Genomic DNA, 16,105 nt, shown 5'->3' on the forward strand with positions numbered 1-16,105 from the left:
AACTGCTTTAGTTTACTCAAATAGAAGCTGTTTTCAATTCCTTCCCATTATCACCACTTTCTTACGATCTGAATGGCTTACATCCTTTAACTCCAAGACATATTTTTGGCAGGAAATGCTACCTTATTCGTTCCTGAGCCATATACTGCTTCGGATTCTCTTTCTTTTCATCCCAAGTGGGAACTGATTCAGACACACTAAGCTAATTTTTGGAACCAATGGAATTCAGAGTATCTGAATCAACTCAGCAGGAAATGTTTGTAGAAAAATGAAATTGGCTTGAAGGAAATTAAGCCCAGAAAGTATTCCAGGATAGATTTTGAGGGGTTTGACACTTCTTGCATGACAATGTTATATATGATACTGTGCCTCTAGGCAAACTCATGGGCTTTGTTAACAATGAAAATGTGAAGGAATTAACAAGAAGACCATAAAAATCAGCTTAACAAAATTAAATGCAACAATTTCAAAAGCTGCTACAAAAGATGATTGTGGATGCCTTCAGGAATGTCTTTCAGCAACAGGAAAGAGGAAAAGATGACCCAAAATCTTTATCTGTAAAGTTTCTGCAAAAGAGGGTAAAATGCAAAGTTTTCATATAAAGATTTAACCCTGATAAAGCAGCAGCATGCTACAGTATAAGCATTTCCAATGGCAATGTCATGTCTCACATTAGAAACGTTTCAGTATGCAAACAACAACAAAAAACCACATGGGGCATATTTTAAGTGAAAAAGAAACACGAGTCTGAAGAAGAGTGGCATTCAGAGATAGAGATAAAAGATGCCCCAGAAACAGCTATGCTTTTATGAAAGGTAACTTTTCATTCATTATAACATTATCATTCCCATTTCTCTTCATTATTTTCTCATCAATTAAATTAAGTTTTGGGCTATTTCAATTGTTTAATATTGTGTTTATCGTATTCGCCTTAATTATTTCCACTGGCTGTATGTTACAAACTTGAATTCAAAGCACATGTATAAAATTTAAATAAACAATCACATGTGGTCCAAAAACAGACGAATCCATTTTACATCAATTCCTTGAAGGAAAAAGGTTTGTTTACAGATATTTGGGATCAGAAATGGACATCATAAAAAATTACATTCATTACCGAGGTATCACTGCACACCTTATTTTGCAAAATTTGATAACAAATTAATTAAATATTTAGAAACACATACATAACACAATATGCTTTAAATAAAGAGAAAACATACATACCATTTCCGTATTCAGTTTCACTTTCTGAATCTGCCCGTTCACTTGGCATTATAGACTGAGATTTGACAGTTGGAGAAGATGAGTTTAGTTCAATTGATATTTGTTTTACAGAATCTGTGCCCTCATCTGCTGCATTCAAATCTACATTCGCAGCTGTTTCCATACCTAAAATTTTAATTAAAATATATTTCTTTTAATGTTTCATTTACTTTATTCTCTATGAGCTTTTTAAAACAATATATACATACTGCATCAATACACAAAATATTTAGTATTCAGGAAATGCAATCAAAAATTACAGTTACAATCAAAAACTGCCTTTAAAAATTACAAAACAAAACTATTTTTGTTGTATACTTAGGCTTACCAGATGTTCTGTTTTCACTGGGTTTGAAGATGTTCCTGCATCCTTGCGCTAGTTTGTCATCTGTCTGAATTATTTCGTAAAGCTTCAAAAATGCCAAATATACACGAAACAAAAACAGTGCAGATTTTGGTAAAAAAACAATTTCACATTTAAAAAATCCCCTTTGATTCTCTCATTGTTGCCAGTCTAAATATTTTCTAACCAGGTTCAAGTACTTTTAAGGTTGTCTGGACATTTCCTCGAAAATTATAGCATGCAACTCAATGAATTTAGATGTTATATTTTTTCATCCAGATATATTTTCACAGAATTTATAATAGCATTGTAGCCAATGAGATCCAGACACTTTTATTTCATTTTTTACCTATTTTGTTTTGATTAGAGTTGGCAACACTGGAACTTACACTGGCCATGTCACTGTTATTGATCGTCCTATCTTGGATGAGTTCATATTGCAAGTCGGCATTAGCAATAATTTTATACTTTACATTAAAAAATCTATGATAGTACTGACAAAGTGAAATGTGAACTGAGCTTTTCAGAAGTTTATAGGTGATGTTAACACAAGGCAAGCCTAGTAGTAGTGACAAGAACTTCCTCAAATTTATAAGCATATTTTAAAGGTATCACTTTAGGTGACAAAGAACTCTTAGTAGCAGTTAAAAAAGCCACTTTTTCATTTCATGTTGTTATTCACAATCTTGGCTTTAGGTCAATTAATTGTTTATCCAAATTGAATTGGAAGATTTCTGAAACAAAATTTAAACTTGCCAGAACAAAATACAAAGTTGTCATTGTTAATGTGATTGAGCTATTAATATTTCAGCAGCTTTAAGAAGATTTATATAAAATCAATTTTGCATTGTTATCAAGAGATCTAACAGGAAAGAAACTAAAATTGTGTCAACTGTTATGCAGTATTTTGTGCCAGACTGTGACATAAATGTTAGGCTTTCAATCAGTTTCTTGGTAAAATGGCAGAAATATAGACAAACCACTTAATGTCAGTTATAAAAATTCATCATACCACAGGAAAAAATTATAAATTTTATGGCAATAATTGCAATACTAATTTTGGGGGTTTGTTAAGGTGATTCTAAGGATGAACACTCTAGGTGACATATTTAGCTGGATTTAAAGGGTGATTTTTAAATTCAGCTTACGCACGTTTCAAGTTTGGCTGAATTTATTGCAGCAAAATCTCACCTCTTGACTTATGCATAAATTGACTCACATTTGAAAATAGAAGTATGCTCTGCTAAAAGATATTGTGGAAAATTCCGTTTCTATTGAAAATGTTCAACAGTGGTGCAAAATTGATATGCAAAATACTACATTATGCAAATATTTTCATTAGTATATATGTTTTACCTTTGTATTTTATAAAATAAATCATAATTTAACCAATATTAATTTTCAAAATATCATTGTTCATTATTCTTCAATTTCAGTATTCTGACAACTTCAGAATTATTCTTTTATATCATTATTCTTCAATTTCAGTATTCTGACAAGCCTTTTCTATGATCTAAATTTATATCGAAAAAAAAAAAAAAAACTCTTTTACAAACAATTTTTGTATATTTTAACTCTAAAATACATGTAGATTTGAAATATGTAATAAAAATATGCAATTTTTGAACCTATTTTGATAAAAAAAAAAGTACATAGTGAGAGAGTTAATGATGAGTGGCATCATCCAAACAGTTATGAAATACCAGCAACCAAGCTGCATGTTCACCCAGCATAAAAGGGAAGGTTAAACATATGTCTGTACCATCATAAGATCCCCAGCAACAACACTATGACTATATACAAATATGGCTCCCGTATGGACAAAGTTGGTAGCGCAGTAATTCTTCAGCATGGAGAAGAAAGCTTACATCTACATAAGCACTCCTAAATGATAATAACACTGTGTTTCAGGCACAGGCAGCAGCTATTTCCAGAGCTATCTAGTGCATCACTTAGCAAAACCTGCAGGACATCACCATCCACACAGACAGCATATTGATACTTCTATCCATACTCCCTATAGCTATGTAAAACATATCCCTATAACTACAAAACACATCCCTATAGCTACACAAATCCAGAGAGACTTATCAACATCATAACAACACACTTTCCTGGGTGAAAGATCGTGCTGAGGTGAAGGGAAATGAAATTGCTGACAGATTAGCCAAGGAGGCAACAACAGGAAACATTCTTTATCCACAACCAGTACTCTGGACAAGCTCATACTCGAAGAAACAACTAAAACACAAGGCACAAATCAAATGGCAAACTGAATGGGATGAATGTGAAAAAGGCCACTGCACATACTACTACCTCACATAAGCAGATGACAAATGCAACGTCACTTCCTTACTATGGAACATGGTCCCTTTCTGAATATTTACCAAGCTCTGTGACTGTGGAGAAATCGGTACCTCAGACCATTATCTTACCTTCTGCCCAATTACCAGAGAATACCACCTTAAAATCCGCAGCAACAATACACAAGTTTCTGCAAGTTTATGGTAAATCGCCATCTGGTGGCAAGGATTACGCAGATTATCAACAAGCTTGTGAAACTATGAGCCGATCTATGCCTTTGTTATATATACTTTTTTTAATTTTACCATTCCATTTTTGGGGGACAGGGGATTAATTGGAACATTTGCCTAGAGTAAAAATTTAATTTTCACATAGTTTGTTTCTGTTGAGATTATCGATAAATACTATCTATAGGCTAAAACAAAAAGCAATTAATTAAGTATAAATAAACAACTAATAAAGCATATTAAGAAAAGCAACATAACCGTTTATTACTGCATGCTACAGTCAGGATACTAGAGTAAACATAAGAGTTGTCGCTTGTCTGATAAAAGTTGAGTTGTTACAACAATACAACAATACAAGTCACAACTTATTTAAGATTAAATTAACATTCATTAACAAGACTATTAAATGAAAACAGTCTTAAAGAGGTACACAGTTCTTTGAACCTAACACTAGGCAATGGTTTAGTCACGGTGTCTGCTAATTGCAATTTACCAGGAACATGCTTGATGAACAGTTCACCAACAATGAATTTTTCTCGCACAAAGTGATAATGGACATCTATGTGCTTGGACCGTTTATGGTATTCAGGATTCTTGGTGAGTTTCACAGCACTAGGATTATCTACCAGAAGAGAGGGAGTTTTGAGATTTGTTATGTCACTGAGCAGATGTTTCAACCAAATTAGCTCTTTAGCACTCTCACTCGCAGCAACATATTCGGCCTCTGTAGAACACCACACTCTTCTCTTTTGGCACATCCACGAGAGAGCTCCACATGAAAATTTAAAGACCATTCCAGTTCTTGAGCGTCTTATTTTTAAATCACCTGCAAAATCATCATCACTGTACACTACAAGCTCATTGAGATGACACTTTGCTTGGTATAACAAGCCAAAATCTACAGTTCCTCTTAGATATTTAAAGATTCGCTTTACAGCACACCAATCTGAGGTCCTGGGATTTTCAAGACTTTCAGAAACAATGCTTATAGCATAAGCTGAATCAGGTCTTGTACCAGTTGCAAGGTACATCAGACTGCCAACCGCCTACCGATAAGGGACTTCTTTCCTTATAAAGTTTGTTTTCTGTGTCATCAAAAACAAAGCTTTTGTCACTTGAAATTAACACTGGATTGGCAGAGTCCATATGAAATTTTGAGAGAACATTTTTCAAATAGGCACACTGATTCACAAAAATTGGACCATCATTCAATCTTGTTGTACCTAGAAACTGATTCAATGAACCACTTGTGATCTGAAAAGAATGACCAAGTTGACTCATAAACTCCTCCACTTCAACTTTGTCTGTCCCAGCAGCAAGGCCATCATCTATATAGATCACAACAAGGAGTTTCTTGTCAGTTCTGTATCTGCTAAACAAGCAGGGATCAGCTATACTAACTTCCAGTTCCTGGTCTTTCATAAAATTCATAAAACACTGATTCCAGCAACAGGGTGCTTGTCCATATAAACATTTTATGTAATTTACAGACTATCACACTATTATCATATAAGCCTTCTGGTTGTGTCATGAACACTTCCTCCTTAAGGGTTTCATGCAAGAATGCATGCTTTACATCAAACTGCTGCAAGTACAAATTTTCTTTTGCCACCACAGCAAGAACAGCTCTCACAGTGTCACATCTTGCAACAGGGCTGAATGTCTTGCCGTAATCAAAGCCTGCTTTTTGGGCATAACCCTTTGCTACAAGACGAGCTTTGTGTCGCTCCACAGTACCATCTGGATTAAATTTCTTCCTCAGCACTCATTGACAGTTGATAACTTTGGAACCTTTGGGTCTCTCAACAAGTTCCCATGTTTCATTTTCATGAAGGGCTTTTGTTTCTTCTTTCATGGCTTCTAGCCAAAGGCTGCTTGATGAAATAACTTCAGAATATGTGGATGGATTATTATTCTTTTCAAATATTTCTACAGCAGCTAGGTCTGCCATTATATATTCTCCGGATTTCATCCATACAGGAGAGCTTTGGTTTCTTCCAGATTTTCTAACAGGCTTCTTCGGATAGATTACGTTCCTCAATCCGAGTTTCTTCATACCTTTCATTTAAGTCTTCTTCCACATCCACTGTCACAGGAGTAGTGCACAAATGTTCTGGTTTGAAGTCAACATCTTGAGATTTTATGATTTTCTTCTGAGAGGACAGATAGATCTTATAACCATCTTTCTTGTTTACATACCCTACAAAATGATCACGAACACTTTTGCCTTCAACTTTACATCTAAAGATTTTTGGTATATGTGCATAGCATTCGATTCCAAATACTTTCAGGTGGTCAAGTTTAGTTTTTGGCTCACCAGTCCAAAGCTCATGAGGACTTTTGCTTTCATCTAGGGATAAACCAGTGTGATTTAGCAGATACACTGCAGTGTCACATGCGCTGGCCCAAAGTGACCACAGATACACTGTGGTATCACATGCATTGGCCCAAAGTGACCGAAGCAATGCACTTGTTGCAAGCATAGAACGAGCCAGTTCAACAATTGTTTGGTTTTTCCCTCTCTGCTGCGCCATTTTGCTCTGGTAAGTATGTTACACTGAGAGTTAGGGCTATACCTTTTTCAGCAAGTATCTTTTGAACTTCACCACAGTCAAATTCTCCTCCTCCATCACAACGGAAACTTTTCATAACATGGCCAAGATTAGTGGCTTCATTGAGAAAAGTACGTAGACAACAACTAACATCACTTTTCTTTTTCAAAAAGAAGATTTTATGATATTTTCTATAGTCATCTTTAAGCAAACATAATATCTTGCACCAATAAAGGAGCCCACAGACATAGGGCCATTAACATCAGCATTAATGATTTCACCAGTTGACACTACTCTATACGGACGTGACTTTTTTCGACGTGACGGGTTTTTCGATGAGCTTTTCCAAGAGCACATCCATCACAAAATTTACTTGTCACTGCATGGCTTACAGATATGCCCATATCAGTTAGCAGTTTTTGAACGTGATGCTTATTTTGAAGTGACCAAGGCCTTCATACCATAGCTGCAAAGATTCAGACTCTGCAGCAATACTTATCTCAGCTGGACTTGCTGGGATAACAACCCTCATAGACATAATGTATGTGCCATCTCTTCAGGATCCAACTGCAACAAGTTCTTCATTACAAAAAAATTCAGCATACCTTTCAGTCATTTTTACTTCAACTCTGTGCTTGGTAGCCTGTTGTACAGAGAAGAGATGCCGTTTCACATCAGGGACATACCAGACCTTTTCCATGTGAGCATTATACCATTTAACTTGAATACAAACTTCAATGTTTATTCTGCCAAATCCATATGCATAGATCTTGTTATTATCAGCAAGTGATACCTCAATGGGCACAGGAAAATGTTTGTACGAAGTAAAGTACTGTTGGTTAGCAGTCATGTGGTATGAAGCACCAGAATCACAGACCTAAACATCAGGGTGTGTACTGTTTGCACTAGCGGCAAATGCACCTTTATTATGCTTTGAGACATTTGACTTTCTCTTAGGGCAGTCCTTACAAACATGTGTATTCGAACCACACTTAAAACAGTTCTTTTGCTTGCAATTACTAGATTTATTACCTACAAGAGTACCTATAAGAGTACTTTCAGGAAGTCTTTCCCCATTTTTCACAGTTTTTTGCTTAAAACCAGGCACATGAGCTGCAAATGCACCATAATCCACCGCAGCATTAGATTTAACATGCTGTTCAATTGTACACAATCCTTCAACAAGATTCTTGGTCGTTCATTTATCAGATTCTAGAGACTCCCAAACATTGCTGAATTCTTGGAATTCTGGACCCACAGTAAGCAATATTTTGCCATGCAATAATTCTTCCGGAATATTACTTGATCCAATACAATTTAATTCATTGTTCATATCCATGTATATTCTTTCAACTTTAGCTGCATTGTCATTAGAATCTCTACCGACTTGAAAAAATTGTGTCGTCAAAAAATTAAGTTTGAATACTGCTTTGATAAAAAAAACACTAATTAATTTGTCCCTAATGTCCTTTGCATTCGAGTACATCATCACTAAATCAACTACAGAAGCGCTCAACATACTTGCAATAAGCGTGGCTGCCTTAGAGTTATCACGGCGCCATTCAGCCACCTTCTTCATGTGCTCATTTGCACTAACAACACCGTTTACAGCGACCGGGCAAATTTTAGTTCTATCAATAATTGATGTGAGATCATATTGTTCAAAGTGCATTTTCATTTGCCACGTCCCCTTGCTTCAATTTTCCGCACCTTCTAGTTTGTCAATTTGTACTTTCAAATCCATAGCGTCTCGCTGTTAGGCCTAGCACACAGTTCACTTCGCTTTTCAAAAATTTTAGCAGATATTAAATTCACGCAGATTTAAAACACACCGAGCCTATAACCTGCTGAGTTTATCGATAAACACTATCTACGGGCTAAAACAAAAAGCAATTAATTAAGTACAAACAAACAACTATATATATATATATATATAGGCTCAGTGTGTTTTAAATCTGCATGAATTTAATATCTATGTATCTTAGTTGCTCTTATTATTACTGCATGCTACAGTCGAGATACTAGAGTAAACATAAGAGTTGAGTTGTCGGTTGTCTGATACAGAGTTTTTACTACAATAGTTTCTAGAAGTTTAACTCTATGTATTACTATAGTATTTGGATCTCATACATAATCTGTAAATTTCTGTAAAGTTTGTAGTGTTGTCTTTGCAATATGTATTACTAAAGTGTTATTCTGCTGTAAAGTAATTTGAGTATCTGAAATAATGTAATAATTGCATAAATTATGGAATTGTGTCTTAAGCCGCAATGGCATTTGATGCATCTCCTATATGCAGACACGCAAGACAATATTACCTAAGCTCTTGGTAAAATTATGGTGACTCCATCACCCATCATCTGACTTAAACTGCCAAGTTTACTATGATGTACACTTGAAAGATGCAAATACAAATGAAAAGACAGATACCGCATACACCTGGTGGATGTAAACACACATGAGAAGACTGGTGCTATGTAAACTGATGGAAAAAAAATTTGAAGGAGTTGTGCTAGATAAAATGAAATTTGGTAGGTGTATTTACACATCTGAAAGATGACTTCTATTCAAATTTTACACTAGGTGCATAAGCATGCTGCTAGTGCTACTATAAAGTGCCACTATGAACATGAAAATCAGGTTTGCTTTAAATATGCACCAAGAAGTTCGTGCAATATTTTAGCATAAAATATGTTTTGTGGAGCATTGCAGGATCATGGGAGGATGTTTTTCCAGATGCTTTAGAAAATGCTTGACATAATTATATCCAGTATCCTACCATATTTCATGGTGAGGATGATGAAGATGATAGCTGTGAATTTGAAGGTTTTGGGATATCGCAAAATCAAAGATGAAATTTTCCAACTAATGCAATTTGTAAAGAAAAATGGAGGAGCACATTTCTAAAAAAATTCAAGAAAAATGGAGAAGCAGTAATAAATGAAGATTACAACAGAAGTTTTTCAATGAAATGACAGTGCCTCAATCATCAATAAATTAACGGATGGTAAAATCTGTAGTATGGTTCTAGATTCAAAAAATACTGTTACCGATAGTGAAGAAAGTGACAGAGAGGTTATTGAAAATGAAAAAAAATTTAATTTACAAGTTAGTTGGAATTCTAGGTACTGCAATTACAGGACTTGAACAATGGAACTTTTTAATGGAACAAGGAATTATATCTGTCCATAGAATTAAAGAGCACAAAAAACGAAGCAACTTAAATATATTACATTGAAAGAAATGTTTAGTAAACAAGTAAACATTAAGCATTTTTTCATGTAAATTTTGATATCCTTTTAGATCATAAACGAGTCAATATTTTATAAATCACAATTTCATATTTTTAATTTTATATTATCTACATGCCATCAAACTAGATTTAAACTGATGATCTAATATCCGGGATTGTCAAAATCCCAAATCCGGAATCGCCAAAGTCTCAATGAGTCCAAATCTTGGACTTTGTACTGCATATGACAAAAATCTCCTCACAAGAGGTTAAAAATTTCATAGATTAGTGTTATGCATTTCTTTCTTTAAAAAAAATAATAATATTTTAATGAGGCAGTAATAATAATTTCAAAATACTTTTTCCTTCTGTTCTCCATTTTATTTCAAGTAAAATGTTATATGGTAGACAATGAATGGAACAAAATAAAAACAAGCATATTATGAAACATGAAGAACCTCAACAAAATGGAATGAATATGCTGAATAGGTAAAACAATAATAATTATAATCTTCACGATACTGAAGGACCATTTGCTATAAAAAGCTTTAACAACATTTATTCTGTTATTTTTGCTATTTTCAAATATATAATATGATTAGCTATTACTTTTAATGTGGATTCTAATTTTACCATGTTTTAATTGTATAATTCATACCTTGAACATTATCATGATGTACTTCAACTACCGGAATAACAGAATTTGAATCTTCAGTATTTTCATGACTTGCTGAAACTGAAAGCTCTGATACACACACAGAAGCATTTTCTTGAACCGGAGAATCTTCTTGAACTGACAATGGTGCACCCTTAAAGATAAAATAATTATTCTGTATAGAAGAAACATTTCATATAAAACCATACAGCAAATATACTTTAAATATTAAACAAAGAGAGGAAGGAAACTTCTTTAATTTTTAACTAATTTAATGTTTTATCAGAAATTTTTAAAAAAAAGGGGCAAAAACATTAATTTGACATATTTTTTAACTGATTTTATCACATGGCAAGTAAACTAGATAAATGACCAATCTGTGCATTAAATTTTATTAGCCTTGATAAAAGTTATAAAATGATTCAGAAAGCTTTCAGTAAAAAAATGCTTTTCACCATAGAGCAATCTATCAGTAGATTTAAACTTGCAAATACAGCTGAATGTCAACTGTAGATGATCTTACTGAAGACCAACCACCTACACAATTCCAAAGAATGTTGCAAAAGTGCATTAGATCAATTAATATGAAAAACTGTAGGTAGGAAATTCATGTCTCTGCAAAGTTGCTGGATTGTCTTAAGATATGTCAATGAATTTTATCAGATGAATTAAACATGAGAAGGACTATTGGAAGTTTGTTCCATGAGTATGTTTACCAAGTACAGTCAAAAGTCTTTAATCCGGACTCGTCGGGACTTCAGCGATTCCGGATTATAGATCATCAGTTTAAATCTTGTAAGATGGCATGCAGAAATTATAAAATTAAAAATATGAAACCGTAATTTATGAAGTAACGAACAATTATGATCTAAAGAGTATCAAAATTTATAAAAAAAAAGCTTAATATTTATTTCTTTACTTTATTAAACATTTCTTTCAAAGCGCGCATGCGTAAAGCATACATTACGCATAGTCAAAATTAGAAAATTGCAACCAGAAAACTATTTGATGTGTATTTATAATGAATTTTGTGATATTTATAATTGTATTGTGATATTTATAATGAATTTGATTTAAATCATATCAAAGACAGAGTACATCAAAATGAAATACTACATTTAGTAATGAATTATAAGCGGAATAAAATAAAAACATCTGCTCTGAAGATGAGGATAGTGCTGACAGATCAACTTCCAGTTCATTGCGCACCGCAACGTCCCCCCCTCCCGCAAAGCAGCATGAAATTGATAAACAGATTTTGGAATGGTTAGAGAAACAAATCACCTGTCACTTTCTTCATGCCTTTATCCATTTTTTTCAGCATTTCCACTTTTTGTTTAATGGAGATCGAAACATGCTTTCGCTTTATAGATCCTTCGGCAGCTCCAGAATCGGAAATTCTATTTGACATAATCGAAAGTTCAAGCTTACTTTTATAAAATTGCTCTAACAGACTGCAAAAAATAATAAGCCGGATCCAATTCGAAGATTAAGGAACAACGCAATCTGCAACATTAACTGAAATAGATAATTTTAGCTTAGCTTATACCGCCCGTTTACATTAAACGCGCATGCGTAAACGCATATGCGCATGCGTAAACGCATATGCGCATGCGTAAAGGTATTACGCGCACGCGTCAACGCATTATGCATTGAAAGAAGAAGAACGCAACTCATCATGCGCAGAAAGTTTGTAGCTTTGAGGTCCGGATTATAGATCATTCTGGGTTATTGGCGTCTGGATTAATGACTTTTGACTGTAGTATCATTTAGCTCCCAATAATATGACAATTGTCCTTCACTCTCTTTCTACATCAAATGTAACCCCTTGAGATTTGTTTATTTCCTTTGAAATGAAAATAAAGCTAAAAGGGAAAAAATTCCGTTCCTTAAAATAGGGAAAAAAAACATCCCCACACACACACACTTGCAGGCTGTACCAAATGCTGTAAAAAAAAAAAAAAAAAAAAAAAAAAAAAAAAAAAGACTTCATATTTATCAGAACAATGCTGGGACTGACATTTACTCAACGCTGATGAATAAGAATGATTGTAATGTAAGTTCATAAATACATTTAAAGAAATTTTGAGAACATCTTTCATATTTCAATGCAACACTTGAATGCACACACAATACACACATGTAATATATATGTAATACAGAAATGATTTTTTTTAATTAGACTAAGCAGAAAAACTTTTACCATATATTGAATTCTTTACAACTGCAAACATATCAATCTTACATAAACAGACCCACCCACAATGTTGAAGGAAGATGGAGGTACAAAATAATGTTAAGAAAGCAACACACATGTAATATATATGTAATACAGAAATGATTTTTTTTAATTAGACTAAGCAGAAAAACTTTTACCATATATTGAATTCTTTTCAACTGCAAACATATCAATCTTACATAAACAAACCCACCCACAATGTTGAAGGAAGATGGAGGTACAAAATAATGTTAAGAAAGCAAGACAATTCTTAACACAGGCCTGCCACTTACCAGAGAGCAGCAAATTTTCTTGCTGGTGACTTACTTTTTAATAACAAAACCCTGGAAAAATTATTTTGTTTCAAGACAATACACTTTTGCAATCAATTTTCTAATGAGTTGGTGACTAAGACTAGTATCTGACTTCCATGAAAAAGGAAGTATCTATTGCAAAACAACGTGCAAAAGATTTCTAGCAATAATCTTGTAAGTTGTTAATAATGTTAAAAAATGTTTTAGAAATCTTTGAATAAATCAATACAATGGCTACTGTAATGCACTGAATTTTCATATTATTCCACTACTAGGCTGTTACAAAAAAAAAAAAAAAAAAAGATGTATACTCTTACAAAGCCTAAGCAATTCATAAATTTCTATCACCACACTAAGAAATGGCTAAAATACTAAATTCAGTTTAACAGTTAAATATACAAAAAATTTCCAAGTTGGACTTCACTTTATTTGTGGTAGCAGTGCCTGGTCTTATTCGAGTAGGATCCACAAAACACATGCAGGGCAGTGAAAAACCATAAATTGCCAAGTTTCATTTGATTCTCTGAAAGCTGTCATGTTATATGAAATATCAAGGAGGTAAACTACAGGCCCTCTTCCCAGAGCGTAACTAAGGCAGGGGCATACAGGGCAGTTGTTCTGGGCCTCCAAATCAGAGAGGGGGAGCACCAAATCAAATAGAAAGTTTATTTTATGATTCCTTCTTTAACCTTTTGAGGCCGGGGTTTTGGAAGCAGTAAAAGCTACCAAAGGACGGGGAATCTTGAACCGAATGCTTTCCCCCCTTTTAAGAAATCACCTCCTATTTGCAACAAAGATTCTTGTGTGTAGTTTAATGAATTCTTAGAGGGGTGCATCTATGTCGCAAAAGAAAGACCTTTGAAAGAGATAAGGGGTTAAAATCCTAGGGACGTCAAATTTGACATTTCACCACACTTTTCAGCCTGGAAAATAGGGGAAAAAGACATGGCCACTAAAGTGGACAACCCCGTCTTTTCACAGAGAGGACTCTATGGCCACTATAATGGCCATCCCGTCTTCAAAAGGTTAATGAATGTGTTTTAAACAAAATACCAGTGCAGTGTAATTTTATCAGTTAGCTGTATGGTTTTTCACTAGAGAAGTTCTATTTTTCTTTTTCGCTTTCGTTGACAGAAGTTTTGCTACACCTGAGTTTAATAGTTTTGACTTGTAGATGTTTATAATTTTATTTTATAGTTTATAATTTCAAATTGTAAATATAGTACAGTACAAAGTCTTTAATCCAGACTCATCGGGACTTCGGCGATTCCGGATTAGGGTTTTTTTCCGGATTACAGATCATCAATTTAAATCTGGTAAGATGGCATGCAGAAATTATACAATTAAAAATATGAAACGTAATTTATGAAATAAAGAGCAATTATGATCTAAAGGGTATCAAAATTTACAAAAAAAATCCGTAATATTTATTTGTTTACTTTATTAAACATTTCTTTCAATGTAACTTTCTTCACTATCAGAAGCGCGCATGGGTAAATGCTTTACTGGCTTCATGTGCATGCGTAACAGACGCGTGCATCAAATGCGCATGCGTAAGTTTGTGGCAGTGAGGTCCGGATTATAGATCATTCTGGATAATGGACGTCCGGATTACGGACTTTGTACTGCATTAGTTCATTTGGGGGGAGATTTTTAATTATTTTCCAAATGGATGAGAGGGCTGGCCATTTTTGAAGCACTGAAAGTGCTACACGAATTGCTTTCAGATAGTGAATCTGATACGGATCCCGGTACATGTGGGAAACATGCAATATTGGGTTGTGCTTTTTCAAAAGTGGTGTCACTTTCTTTGAAAAGTACCACCATGAAAAAATAGACAAGAGTGCAAGTGTAAATATGTAATGAAAATATCATGCACCCAAGTTACTTTTTTTTCATGTAATCATCATATAACCAAGAATAGCTTTTTTAGGGGGTGTAGAGTAGTAGGACTCGGTATGGTACACCCTGGGTAATGCTAAATCTGCTATTGTATTCAGAATTTAGTGTTTCTTAATCGTAGGCAAAATCTCTTACTCTTTTACATGCTTCCCAGCAATGCTCCTTTTAGCACTCTTTTTGAAGCTCTTCAGACACACCCACAGAATTAAAACAATAAGTGCTATCTTCACAATATTTTACCTGTAAACTCCTCTAGGCCTAATTAGACTGCCTACCGTTTTTTTCTTTTTCGGTCGAAATTCCAACTTTAAAAGGTAGCGTGCCAGAAAAGGTTAATGAATTCTTGAATGCAGCAAAGGCTGCCACAAACAGTCCTTATTGTTCTGCTGTTATCACTGGCACTCAGTCCCACTCCTGACACCAACAAATGTTGTGTGCCTATGGATTCGTAATAGACTGAGTGCACAAAGCTCCAATGATAGGTTGATACGATTTATTTTATCAAATAAAACACTTCAGAGATCTGGAATATTCTACAAAGACAATTGTACAACTCTTCACAATATCACAGAGTACAATCAGCACTTACACTTCAAACTGCTATGAATGTTAAATATAATACAATGCAATGCAGAGCTAAAGAGAAAGCAACCCAGAGATATCTCAGTACTCAACTCACACTGAGCTGATAGATAACAACAATTGAAAGCAGATGCTCTCTCTGGCCTTATATAGTTTTTACCCAACCGAGATATTTCTAGTACTTTCTGATTTTTGACATTACTGGAAGGCAATATGAGCATTGAATTACAGTTACAGCTATTATAGTGATCAGTATTTATTTATAGTACATTTATTCAATTACAATACCTACTATGGTGATACAGGGACCAGACCTAAATGTTGCCAAATGGTCGCCAACTTTGGCGACTTTTAGCGATTTCTCACAAAATTCGGTAACAAAAATTAGTTGTCAAAACCACTGCCAGCTTGGCTATACCTTGAGATATCCAAATTACCCAAGATACCCAGAGTTTAAATTGCGGCGCAGCCTACTAGAGCCCGGCTCTGGTATTTCTCAGTTTTCGAGAT

At 34.3% G+C, this 16,105-nt stretch overlaps 1 protein-coding gene across 1 annotated transcript in view; it reads right to left on the minus strand.

Annotated features, from left to right (window-relative positions):
• Positions 1-16,105, minus strand: part of LOC118199269 (uncharacterized) — a 243,724-nt gene that overhangs the window by 201,846 nt on the left and 25,773 nt on the right. Inside the window, exons 3-4 of the mRNA XM_085817307.1 lie at positions 10,583-10,733; positions 1,228-1,392 (exon numbers count right to left, since the gene is read on the minus strand). Coding sequence (XP_085673433.1) covers positions 1,228-1,392; positions 10,583-10,733 — 316 coding nt within the window. The remainder of the gene's footprint in view (positions 1-1,227; positions 1,393-10,582; positions 10,734-16,105) is intronic.

Source organism: Stegodyphus dumicola, chromosome 5 (genome assembly GCF_044657685.1).
Source record: "Stegodyphus dumicola isolate Sdum_Otavi_A_Nest chromosome 5, ASM4465768v1".
In the NCBI taxonomy this organism is placed as follows: domain Eukaryota; kingdom Metazoa; phylum Arthropoda; class Arachnida; order Araneae; family Eresidae; genus Stegodyphus; species Stegodyphus dumicola.